Here is a 13104-nt window from a genome sequence, read left to right as displayed (position 1 = left end):
AAGCTTAATAATTTCTTGCTTTTGATTTAAAGTGAGAGATGTGCAACTCTTCCTTTCACTTGAACAGTTAGAGGCCTAATTTCAATAGTGTTATTCTCAGGGAATAGGAAGGCCTAAGGAGAGAGAGAGAGAGATGGGGGAATGGCAGGTTGGTGGAGCAGTTTGAAAACACACACACACACACACACACACACACACACACACACACAGCATTTATCAATTAAGTTCGCCATCTTATATGGGTGCAGTTCGTGGCGCCCTAAAATAATTACAATAGTAATATCAAATATCACTGATCACCTTAATAGTAATGATATGATATAATAATAAAAGATAATAATGAAAAAGTTTGAAATATTGCAAGAATTACCAAAATGTGACACAGAGATACAAAGTGAGCAAATACTGTTGGAAAAATGGTGCCAGTAGACTTGCTTGACGCAGGGTAGCCACAAACCTTCAATTTGTTAAAAAAAAAAAAAAAAAAAAAGAGGTCTTCTCTGGTGGCGCAGTAGTTAAGAATCTGCCTGCCAATGCAGGGGACACAGGTTCGAGCCCTGGTCCGGGAAGATCCCACATGCCGTGGAGTAACTAAGCCCGTGTGCCACAACTCCTGAGCCTGCGCTCTAGAGCCTGCGGACCACAACTACTGAAGCCCGTGCGCCTAGAGCCCGTGCTCCACGACAAGAGAGGCCACTGCAGTGCGAGGCCCACGCACCGCAGCGAAGAGCGGCCTCCGCCTGCCCCAACTAGAGAAAGCCCGCGCGCAGAAACGAAGACCCAACGCGGCCAAAAATAAATAAATAAATTTATTTTAAAAAATGCAAAGCACAATAAAGTAAAGCACAATAAAAGGGGGTATGCCTATACAATGAGAAAAGGACAGTCTCTTCTATAAATGGTGTTGGGAAAACTGAACAGATACAAAAAAGAATGAAACTGGACCACTATCTTACACCATACACAAAATGGATTAAAGATTTGAACATAAGACCTGAAACTGTAAAACACCTAGGTGAAAACAGGTGATAAGCAACTTGACATAAGTCTCGGTGATGATTTTTTGGATTTGACACCAAAAGCAAAGGCACCAAAAGCAAGAACGAACAAGTGGGACTATATCAAACTAAAAAGCTTCTGCACAAACGGGAGCAAATTTGCAAATCATATGTCTGATAAGGGGTTAATGTCCAAAATATAAAAAGAACTCACTTCAACTCAACAGCAGAAAACCAATCTGATTAAAAAATGGGCAGAGGATCTGAATACGCATTTTTCCAAAGACATACAGATGGTCAACAGGTACCTGAAAAGGTGCTCAGCATTACTAATCAGCTGGAAAATGCAAATCAAAACCGCAATGACATATCACCTCATACCTGTCAGAATGGCTATTACTGAAAACACAAGAGAGAACAAGTGTTGGTGAAGATGTGGAGAAAAGGGAACCCTTGTGCACTGTTGGTCAGAATGCAAACTGGTGCAGCCACTATGGAGAACGGTATGGAGGTTCCTCAAAAAATTAAGAAGTACTATATGATCCAGAAACTCTACTTCTGGGTGCTTAATCAAAGGAAAACAGTAACTCAAAAAGATATATGTATGCCCATGTTCAACACAGTATTATTTACAACAGCCAAGATATGGAAACAACCTAATTGTCGCTTGATGAATGAATGGATAAAGAAATTGTGGTATATACACAATGGAATATTATTCAGCCATAAGAATGAAACCTTGCCATTTGCAACAACACGTATGGACTTCAAGGGCCTTACGCTAAGTCAGTCAATCAGAGAAAGACAAATACCATATGATCTCACTTATCTGTGGAATCTAAGACAAACACACAAAAGAAAACAAAAAAGTCAAACCAAGCTCATAAATACAGAGAAGAGATTGGTGGCTGGTTGTTGGGAGTGTGTAAAAAATAGGTGAAGGGGGTCAAGAGGTATAAACTTTCAGTTATAAAATAAATAAGTCATGGAAATAATGTACAGCATGGTGACTATAATTAATAATACTGTATTGCATATTTGAAAGTTGCTAAAAGAGTAGATCTTAAAAGTTCTCATCACAGGGAAAAAAGAATTTGTAACTATGTGCGGTGATCATTTTGCAATATATATCCCTCATCTTTCCTCCACTACCCTTGTTTTCATTCTTGAATATCTCAATGCTAGATACTACAACTATATATTCCAGCACTTCTTTTAATAAGTACAGTCATATGATATGTGTGGGGATGTGTTTACATACATATGTGTATGTATATCCTTAAGGAAAAAAAAAGAGAAAAATCAACAGCAGATATGGAATGTCACCAAACAAAAACTGACTTAGTCCAGAGAAAGCTGAAACTGACAGGGGCTCCTTAGGGTGGTCTGATAACAGGAAACAAGCAGACTTGCTAGAGACCCCCAGAAAGGCTCAGGTTATCTAAAGCATCAGATATTCAATTTGTCTGAAACAAGGGTCCAGGGCAATGTTGAAGCTGTATCAGTAGCACTTGAACCCACAGATCTCTCCACAAATAGCAAAGAACCTTTATGTTTTAGGACTCTATGAGATCTAAACAGCTAAGGATAGGAGGCCCTGTACTGAAAACAGTTCGTCTAAGTCTTCTCAATGACTTCCAGCCACTTTCCACATTTGCCTTCCACGGTTCTAGGGCTCAGGTTTACATCCCCAGGAATTCCCTCAAAGAAAACAGATCTGCCAAAGAGAAAGTACCCACAGGATTCTAATATTTGGGAGTTCCTTCACGGAAAAAGTGGCCCTGTTGTCCTACATGGAAATCCACTAGCCAACAGAGCCAGACCACACACAGTTAGCTCCCAGTCAGTTTTTAAAGTGTCGCACCTTCAAATGTGAACAGAGTCAAGGATCACAAGGCATCTGAAGAAAGATTTGAGAATGAGCCAGAACCTAAAATAATTAGGTAGCAAAATGAGACCCCATGAAATAAGGAAGAAAACTTCAACAAAACTATAATGTCCTCAGCAATGCACAGTGAAAGACAGTCCATCATGATAAATTAAAAGACTAAACCAAAAAAAAAAAAAGTACTTATTAATCACAGGAAAAACAAAAATCATGCAAGAAAGGAAATACGGCCCTAACACACCATATGGCAATTCATGAAAAATATCTATAGGGTTAGATAATACATACTAAACCCTAATTTAAACACAAATTGTAATTGGTTGTACTGGTAGGAAGGCAGGAAGAGGAAAGTGTCAGGACAGCTATGGCTAGGAGATGTGAGAGCAAAATCCTCATTTTTCACAGAAATAACAACAATGATAGCATAAAACATACCATGTTCCAGGCACAGTTGTAAGTACTTCATATCTATTAATTTATTCAACCTCATAAAACCCCTGCTACATTATCACCCCTGTTTTATACATGAGGAAACTGGAACAGAAAATTCAAGTAATTTGCCAAAAGTCACAATTAACTAATAATAAAGCCTAGAATCAAACGCCGACAATACAGCTCCACAGGCCATGTTCCCATATACCCTAACACAGTTCTCAAGAAGTTTTTACACCCTAAAGAATTATTGAGCACACCAAAGACTCTTAGTTCACGTTCGTTATATCTATCAAGAATATTTCAACAGCTTTTCCAGAATTGTGGATATCCTTTAATGCAACACAAAATTCAATGAAGATTTCTTAAACGTTAGTTGCAATGTCAAATATGAAATCTTATCAATGAACTTTTCATATTGTTATGTTAAAATCCATGGGCCTATCCTGCAACTTGAGGGTATAATTTGCATGTACTGGTCACGTAGAAAATACTGGTTCACTCAGTTATGTGTATCTTCCAAATGTTAACATATTTTACTGTGCAATATCCAAACGTCACATTAATATCCCCACTGATCCATCAGAAAAGTGCAGCCATTGGGAAGCTGTCAAGTAAGATCACAGTCATGAATACAAGTTTTCCAAAATTCTGATGTTCTCTCAAAACTCGAATTTTTTTCATTGGTAAGAAATATCTGGCTTTCCTTGAAGTGGCAGGTTCACTGTTCATTTCTGAGAAAATGCCAGCCACGTTCCCAAGTCTGACTAACCATGTCTGTCAGTCATTCTTTCAAATACACACGATGTTCCATGAAAAAGTGGCTAGTTCAACTCACAGCTCAAACAATCATATCCATAACTTTCCTGGAAACATCCACCACACTTCGGTATATACTTTGGAAATGCCTGGTGTCTACTTCCCGTCACACATAATATTCCAGGGTTGAAAATTAATAAAATGTATAATTTTTATTGCTTCATCAAGGATGTTAAGTGAAACTGGCCTTATTATTGTTTTCTGTAAACGATGAACAGGGTTGAAGGTAAAATGATTGCTTGATGCCATCAGTTTTAACCACCGCTGCTCTTACACCATGAGTGCAAACATCAACACAGTGAAAAAGGGCAAATAGTGCTGTTTCAACAAATAGTCTGACCTCATGGACCTCTTGGATGGGACTCAGGTATTCCCAGGAATCTGCAGATAATTTCTGAGAAGCCCTGCACTGCACTAAACAGCCTCATGTATACACAGGGTCTAAAACGAAAAATAAAGAAGTGGCAATAAAAGTACTTTTTAAAATAGGAAGGCCCATACCAAAAGAGCCAAACGAGCCAAAGAAGGGCAAGCCCGGGACTGTCTTTCGTAGCAAGTCTTGTACTATTTGACTTTTTTAGAAGCATGTATTATTCTGATAAAAATCTGCAAAAATATCTAAATACTTCCCCATCAACAAACACTTCGCTCCTTTCCACAAGGTTATCCCAAATACATTTTGGTGGGGGTGCGGGGAACTCTTGCCCCTACATGTCAACACACAGTAGTCACAAAAGTATTAGACACTTACAGACAAAATATTAAAAGAAAAAGGTCGGAAAACACTGCCTCACCTCATTAGAGAAAAACAGACATGAACTAGACAAAAGTGTGCAAAATAAAACAGAAAGCGCCTCCAGAACACCACTTCTACCCAGGATCTCATAGCCTTTAACAGAACCATGCTCAACGTCAACATTTAAACTAAGCGTACAATCTCTGTTAAGACACAGAGAAAATATTCTCTCTCCAGATCCAAAACGGATGAGGTGCACTGGAGAGTACCAACTCTGTACAAAAGCTTTCTAACAGAGCAAAACATACTCCTAGAAGAATTCATGACGGAACTTAAAAAACAAAACCATACCTGATAAGGGGAATTCTTGGTCAAAGAAGCATTCTTTAAATTCCGCTGCTGGGCAATGAAACGAATTAGATGGTTTGTTTCCGGAGAGCCCCGAACACCAACTGTAGAGCGTCGTCTGGATTTTTTAAGGTAGGATGATGACTTTCCTATAATAAAAACTCTTTTGTAAGTTGGAACACAACAAGGCAATCAGTAATCATGCCCTGAATACCCATGATCCACCAGCCTGAGAGAGAATATGATGAACGCATCGTACAGGGATCTAAGTGGAAAAGTACAGGCAAAATTGTGCACACATTATCAGATGGGTAGGTACCTTTGTTTTGTCTATTGATTTATTCCATGCCCCTGGAGAGGTGCTTGGCACATAGCAGGTGTTTATCAAAAAGTTGTGGAACAAATGCATGAATACATTTGAATTAACAGGTCTCATTTTTGTTTCTTATTTCCTGCACAGAGTTGGTAATGGATTGCTTTGGACTAAAAATTTCTTTTTCTGATCCCCAAGGACAATCTCCCCCCAGGCACACACTCTCACATCCTCAATTGTTCAAAATAATTTGTTTCTCTTAGATACCTGTCTACCTTCAGCACACTACCCTGAATTCCAACCAGTCTAGCTTTTTGAAGGTCTAAGAATGATATTCTTGAGAAGGGAACACAGGTTGGCGTCCACTTCGGTCTTGTCTCCATCAGGTATTACTAGTCTAGTGCCCCCTGATTTTCAAGTCCCCCATTACCCTCCATTTCTAAATTCTATTCTCTAATTCCATTCCCATTATTTGTTTCTTCAGCTAAATCAGACTTCACAGGTGAATTTCATTTCTACTCCATAAGGGAGATTAGCCTGAGTCAATTTTCTGTTTTAGATTTTGAAAGAGGTATGCCCCAGTCTTTCAATGTCATATTTTCTTAATTGCCCTTCAACTTTCTCTCATTTTTACCATACATGACCATAAAATGTATTACTATTTTCACATACACACTCCTGTATCCCATGTGTCGGGTCAAAGAGTGACTCGCACACATGTCCTTTTCCAGTTTGGGCCTGGAGCGTAGCTGTGACTTAGGAACAGTATCATGCTGGGTGCCCTGGGACCCTGATCTCCCTGATCCAGCAAGTCTGAGAGTCAATCAATTTAGATAAAGTAATAAGATACACAGGGTAAGTGAACAAAATAGAGTTTAATTTTTCAACTTTTAAAGGCACTGCAATAGAAGAAGAACATCTCTTACCTGAAGAGTTCTTTACAAAACTTTCAGGTGTAATTCCCAATTGCTCCACAGTTACTGTGGAAAAGTTCAAAGGTGACTGAAAAGCATCTGACATGCAACGATTAGGAGTCACTTCAGCTGCAGGCTTGTGAGGAGTTACAAGCTTCCCATTTCCCAAAATGAAAGAGGTATCTTCTGAAACAGACAACATGTAGGGTCTAAACATCATTATCAAGATAAACACCTAAACCTTAAATTTCACAAAGAAACAACAGGTCACTACATACCAGCGTTATTAATAGCAGACTCCTTGGTTTCAAGGGGCTTGCTGTCTTTTGAACTATCATCCATCTAAAAAAGAGAGAGAAGAAAGAAAAAAGAAAAATAACCCCACCTCCAAAATTAATGTGATTTGATCGAGATCCTCTTTCAAGACTGAATTCTAATACAACCTATACTGGCACGAAAACGGATGACAAGAGACTACTTTTGGAGCTCAAATTAAAGAGAAATGGAGGAAACTGCTGCTCGGGATGAAACAAAGCAGATCCCATACAATAAAGCCAAGGCTTTCCAACCTTAGCGAACATCAGAATCATCCAGGCACCCTGTTGGAGAAGCGGTTTTGCGGATTCCCAAAAATTCTAATTCAGGAGGTCTGGCTGGGCCCCAGAAATCTGCATTTTAAAAAGCAGGCGGGTGATCCAGTAGAACACACTTCTGAGAAACACGTCGAAGAAACAGCTCTGCGCCACTACTGTCTCGGAACTCCCAACCAGGCCGCTGGCCTTACCTCCCTCGGGTTTATTTTGAACACTCCGCCGATGAGTGTCGTGGCTGTCCTGCCTTCTAGACCTCGGCTCTCTGGTCCTGATGGGCTCGCTCGAGAAAGTAACTGTCGGCCGCCAAGCCAGCCGCGGGGGGCTACCTGGTCCCCGGCCGCCGACCCCCAGACCCCACAGCCGGCGTTACCTATACCCTCCCCTCCGCCCGGCCGCGGCCCGCCGCCCGATTCAAATCGCCGGCCCCGCCTTCTCGACGTCCCGGCGTTACTCTGAGAATCTCTACACCCACGCCACTCGCACGTGTGCGCGCGCGCACCGAACTCTCCCAGACCTCTACCTCGCCTTCCCAGGAACAGGAGTGGCTTCGTGGGCTCGGAGAAACACCACCGCTAGCCGCAGTTGACACACTGTCCAGAGAGCTCCACTGCTGACCTGCGTCCCCGGGAACTATTTTCCGTGAGAGCCTCGCGGAGGAATTATCTCGTTAGCCGTTTGGTTCCGTCCCCGGCCTTTCGATTGGATGCTGCGAACTTCGAAAAGAATCATTGAACCAATCCTGACAGAACGACGGGCTGGCTCTTACCCAATCAGCCAGTCCCGACCGCAGCCGTTTCCTCGGTGGGTTGAGCGAGTGGGAGGGGTTAAAGTTGGGAGGCTCTGACTGGTTGTGGATCTCTCCCAGCGCTCTGCCTCTTCCCTCAATCCCCGCCTCCGTATGCAGATGAGCTCTACCTGGTGTTGGCTATGCGCCTGCTCAGTAACGCTTTGAGCCGCCGTTCGGCTCCAGGTTCAGCTCTGATTGGCTGATAACCCTTCCCCGTCGGCTAGACTGCAGCCTCTCTTCCCTCCTTCCACCTGGGCTGGGTTAGTTAGAGCCCACCCAGTGAAGGGCGATGATTGGCTGAATTTTGGCCGGCGCTGCCCGCTGATTGGCGGAGCTTAGAGTCAGTCTGGGAGAGGTGGGGGAAGGGCCCCAGGCTGACTGAGGAGCCCAGGGGCGGGGTGGGAAGGAGGACCCGCCAACCTTGGGGTGTGGGTAGGAGAGTGCGTGCCTGTGTGTGTGTGTCTGTAAGGGAAGGAAGGTGGCGAAGGGAGGAGAGTCCGAGTGGGTGGAGGGAGGGGAAGGGCGGGAAAAGAAAAAGGTGGGAGGAGAGCCAGGTGGGAGGGTGGCGACTCACTCAGGACCCAGTGGGGGCAGCGCGATGAGGCGGGTGACCCTGTTCCTTAACGGCAGCCCCAAGAATGGAAAGGTAAGGGGGTCGGGAGGAGGCGAGGCGGGCCCGGCTGCTGGGGGCGAGGGCAGCGGAGTGCGGAGCGGGCGCACAGGGCTGAGGGCTGAAGTTGGGGAGAGGGGCTGGGAGCGGGGAGGTGGGCGTGCGCCGGGGTGGGGGGCGTCCAGGAGGAGGCGAACGTCGGGTCCCCGCGGCCTCCCCCCCACCCCCGGAATCCCTAGCCCGAGCCTGCCCTTGGACTCCCCAGCTGCTCTGGGGACCAGCGCGCAGGTCAACTTGTGCTCAGTCGTTCCCAAGTCCAGGTGTGGGTCCTGGAGAACAGAGGACTCGGAGGGCGTGGGGGGGCCGCTGTCACCTGATGCTTCTATTCCTCTTCCCACTTCCCCCAAGACCCCGCTGCCCCCCACCCCTGGCTACAGAAGGCGCCGGTTCCCACCTTCGTGCTGAGTAATGGTCTGCTCCAGAAAGTGGCCGTAACGATTAAGGCGTGTAAGGTTGATCAGGTGAAAAGAATTTCAACTCTTTCTCTCCGTGGATGAGTAAAACACTCTCCCATCCTAGGACCAATAGACGGATGGAAAATTGGTGACATTTTCTTGATGGTCCCCCTCCCTCCCCCACTTTAGGAGCCCCAAGCCCCGCCGCCGTCAAACTTTTGTACTCGCTTTAGTCTTTCGCCGTATTTTAGTTCCGTAGAGGACTAGGACAATAGACCAAAATGGATTGATTGGACATTGCTCTTTGCTGTGTTAGGCCTTTGTTGAGTGTGTGGTGCTAAATATTTTTCCAGCGCTGGAGTAAGCCAACATGAATCCTGTTCCTTCTCAGCCTCTTGCCCCACCCATGAAAGTTCGGCTTCTTTGGAAAATTTGACTGTTTAAGGCAGACGTTTATGGTGTGGCTAAATGACGTTTAAAATAATTAAGCCTTGTGAGTCTGAGATGAAGATAGATTGGGCTCCCTGTTTCATTAGCCAGAATGGTTTGTTTCCTGCATCTTTCGGAAACATTGCACATTTTTAAATAGCGTAATTGTGCCACGGTTTAAAAAAATGGCTTTCCAGCTACTCTGCAGTTTTGAGTGAACGTGCTGTAAAAATTTGAACCTCACTGTAGTGTGTTGACTATAATGTTGCGTTCTTCTGGTTTTAGAGATTTAATGCTCATATAAAAACAGAACTGGCATAATAAATTCAAGTTCTTGAATTTTCATAAATGCTGCCTCAAAATAGGCTTCCCAAGATTCACATTATTTCTGACCCTTTTTAACTTTTTCTGTACCTGTTTTGTCTGTTGATTACTACTCATAATCTAAAACATATATTGTTACGGGAAGAAAGATTTAGTAGATCCAAACTTTCAATTGCAGTACGTTCTCAAAAACAGATCTCTCATTGACCCTTTTATTTAACATCTCTGCTGTGTTATTCCATGGAAGACAACATGTTTAGACCCAGCCATAAATATTTAACTATTTCTTCTGAAACTACTGAATTTTGTTCTTGTCAAAAGTTGGCGGGCTTAGTCTTGCCATATTTTTAATAAGGTGGCTTTTTTCTGAAAGCTACTTACTTTTGACTAGGTTAGGTTTTTTTGTTTGTTTGTTTTGTTTTTTTGCGGTACGCGGGCCTCTCACTGTTGTGGCCTCCCCCGTTGCGGAGCACAGGCTCCAGACGCGCAGGCTCAGTGGCCATGGCTCACGGGCCCAGCCGCTCTGCGGCCTGTGGTATCTTCCCGGACAGGGGCACGAAGCCGTGTCCCCTGCATCGGCAGGCGGACTCCCAACCACTGCACCACCAGGGAAGCCCTAGGTTAGGTTTTTGGATTTGATTTTATTTGCTTTAAAAATATTTTGCTAGATAATTGGAAAAAACTCAAATAGTTAAATGTGTTTATGTTACAAAGATTATAAAAACCCAAACTAGAGAATACCAGTATGATTCAATATTAAAAATAAGTCATGCCATAATCCTTGCTACTTAACTGGAAAACATTCTGTGCCAAGCTTGTCAGTGTTTCCTCTCCTCTCCCTTAAGCTGATTAAAAAAATAATATTATAATTACTCTTACTTGACCAAAGAGAGCAGAATAATATGTAACATGTATTTTCTGTATAAATAGTGACTGTATTTCGTCAGGGTTGGCATGATCTTGACGTGATTTTTCATGGAGCTGAAACAAAGCACTACAAGGAGATAGAGTTTGGTTTCCTATCCACCGGTTGGAATGTCTGTGTCACTTTCATCATCTCCTTGTTTACCTAGCCTCTGTTTTTGTTTCCTGGCCATAAGAGTAATGCCTGTCTTTTTCAAATAAGTTTCCCTCCTTTAAAGCTTGTTCAGTGGTTGCCAGCCTGGGCTGTGAAGCTTGGGGTTAGGAAGACACAGAATCACAGCAGGGGACTACATCATAGACTTTTGACTTTTCTGTGCACTGAGTAAACATAAGTGTGACTACTAAATGTTTTGAAGAGGGGGCTGTGCCTTCTCTAAAACAGTGCTTTCCAGAGTGAGAGGGTCCACCACAGGGGGCGTGCAAGTGGATCCAGTAGAGTTTAAGAAGAAATATTACACCTTTTATTTATATCTTTTACTTAAAGATATAAAATTATATTAAGACTTGGTTTGTCCAATCTGGAAAGACACAGGTGCTTTTTTTTTTTTTTTTTCTTGCGGTACGCGGGCCTCTCACTGTTGTGGCCTCTCCCGTTGCGGAGCACAGGCTCCAGATGCGCAGGCTCAGCGGCCATGGCTCACGGGCCCAGCCGCTCCGCGGCATGTGGGATCTTCCGGGACCGGGGCATGAACCCATGTCCCCTGCATCGGCAGGCGGACTCCCAGCCACTGCGCCACCAGGGAAGCCCGACACAGGTGCTTTTAATGACTGAGAATGTCAGCTGGTCTCAGGTCTTCTGAAAGGAGGCCGGACGTTCACATGGGAAAAGCTGACAGTCGCTTCTTCATCGGTTGGTTCCCTTTTGCATATTGTTATATGGTAAAGCTTACATGTGCCAGGTTAAGATGTGTATGATACCGTTTTCACTAAATTAACCCTCACCAAAATGCCAAGTGGCTTGACAAGATTCCTTCAAATAAGATGCAGATCAAAGACAATACTAACTAGGCAAGCACAAGTAAGCCATGAGAAATGGCAGGGCTGCCACTTCTAATACAAACTCTCAGATTAAAAACAAAAAACAAAAAACAGGGACTTCCGTGGTGGCGCAAAGGGGTTAAGAATCCGCCTGCCAATGCAGGGGACACGGGTTCGAGCCCTGGTCGGGGAAGATCCCACATGCCACGGAGCAACTAAGCCCGTGCGCCACAACTGCTGAGCCCACGCGCCTAGAGCCCGTGCTCCACAACAAGAGAAGCCACCGCAATGAGAAGCCCGTGCTCGCTGCAACTAGAAGCCTGCACACAGCAACGAAGACCCAACACAACTCAATAAATAAATAAATAAATAAATTTATAAATAAAAATGCCAATCTTTAAAAAAAAAACACAAACAAAAAACAGTGGATTTATAGATCGGAGAAGAGGGCAAAAAGTGCCAAATTTTAAAGAAGACTATTTGAAGTCCAATTTAATAACTGCTATTAACAGTAAATTGCTCCCCAAGTGTATATCGTTCTTTGAGATATTAGCCAATAATAGGATGAGGTCATCTCAATTAGCAAGATATTTCAAAGTACTTTCCAGCACACAAAGACAGTTTCGGATTTTTTTTTTTCTTTTTCTTTTAATGTATAAAGTCAACCTTGAATTTGGCAGGAGTTCACTAAGCTTAATGATAAATATTTACGGGATTTTTACTGGTTTACTCATCGTCTTGAGTCAGTAAAAGTCCTCTTATCATTTGGGAAATTATATTCTTCCTGACAGTGGTATATTCTTTATAAATAAGTAAATAAGTATACAAATGTTTGAGGCCATGCCCAAAAACGTTTTACTTAAGGGGTACATAGTGAAAAACATTTGAAGGCCATATTTCTAAAAAAAACGGGATCTTTACATTTTAGTTTGTTTAAGTTGCTCCAGAAGAGTCGGGTTTGAACCTTTTCATCCTCTCTCCATATGCCTCAGAATTCCCGTTGTTCTCCTTTTAACATTCTGTGTAATAGTTGGCATCGAGGAATATGAAATGAGAACTTAGATCTCTGAAGGTAGTGAGTGGCTTTTGAGCAACCCAATGTAAATTCAAAGTTTCCGTACATCTTGGACATAAGTTGCTTTTTTTTTAAATTGAGAATATTCAATAATGTGCTGTGCCAGTTTTAGACCTTTTGTATACCTTATTCATTCATTCAGTCAACACTTAGACTGAGTTCCGTCTTTGAGGAGGAACCATGCCAGGCACTGCAGATATAGTGGGATATGAAATAGATCTTAATTCTGTACTGATGTTTACAGTCTTGGTCCCAGACCTGTTTTCTTCTGGCTTTGATATTAGGTCAGAAATGTGTTGTTGGTATTAACAGAGTTTCCGGAGTTGAATTTATTGTGTTGAGTTGAAGAAAGGTGAAAATCTATGTAAAGCTTTGTTTATTGAAATCTAAACATTAATAAGAAACTTGCTCTTTAAGTTTAAACGTTTTTAAAATGTATTTGATACGTATAAAAGAATACAATAAAGAATATTAATATGCA

At 42.8% G+C, this 13104-nt stretch overlaps 2 protein-coding genes across 2 annotated transcripts in view; one reads left to right on the top strand and one right to left on the bottom strand.

The window, feature by feature from the left end:
• CDCA2 (cell division cycle associated 2) overlaps positions 1–6790 on the bottom strand; it is a gene marked incomplete at both ends in the record, with an annotated part of 48406 nt that extends 41616 nt beyond the window's left edge. The window contains 3 exons of the mRNA XM_082843566.1: positions 5225–5370; positions 6461–6634; positions 6727–6790. Coding sequence (XP_082699692.1) covers positions 5225–5370; positions 6461–6634; positions 6727–6790 — 384 coding nt within the window. The remainder of the gene's footprint in view (positions 1–5224; positions 5371–6460; positions 6635–6726) is intronic.
• A 1619-nt stretch (positions 6791–8409) lies between these two features.
• KCTD9 (potassium channel tetramerization domain containing 9) overlaps positions 8410–13104 on the top strand; it is a 61046-nt gene continuing 56351 nt past the window's right edge. The window contains exon 1 of the mRNA XM_082842617.1: positions 8410–8474. Coding sequence (XP_082698743.1) covers positions 8427–8474 — 48 coding nt within the window. The 5' untranslated portion in view covers positions 8410–8426. The remainder of the gene's footprint in view (positions 8475–13104) is intronic.

This window comes from Leucopleurus acutus (assembly GCF_964270905.1).
Source record: "Leucopleurus acutus genome assembly, chromosome: 7".
Lineage (NCBI taxonomy): Eukaryota > Metazoa > Chordata > Mammalia > Artiodactyla > Delphinidae > Leucopleurus > Leucopleurus acutus.
This window is presented reverse-complemented; position numbering and strand designations above follow the sequence as displayed.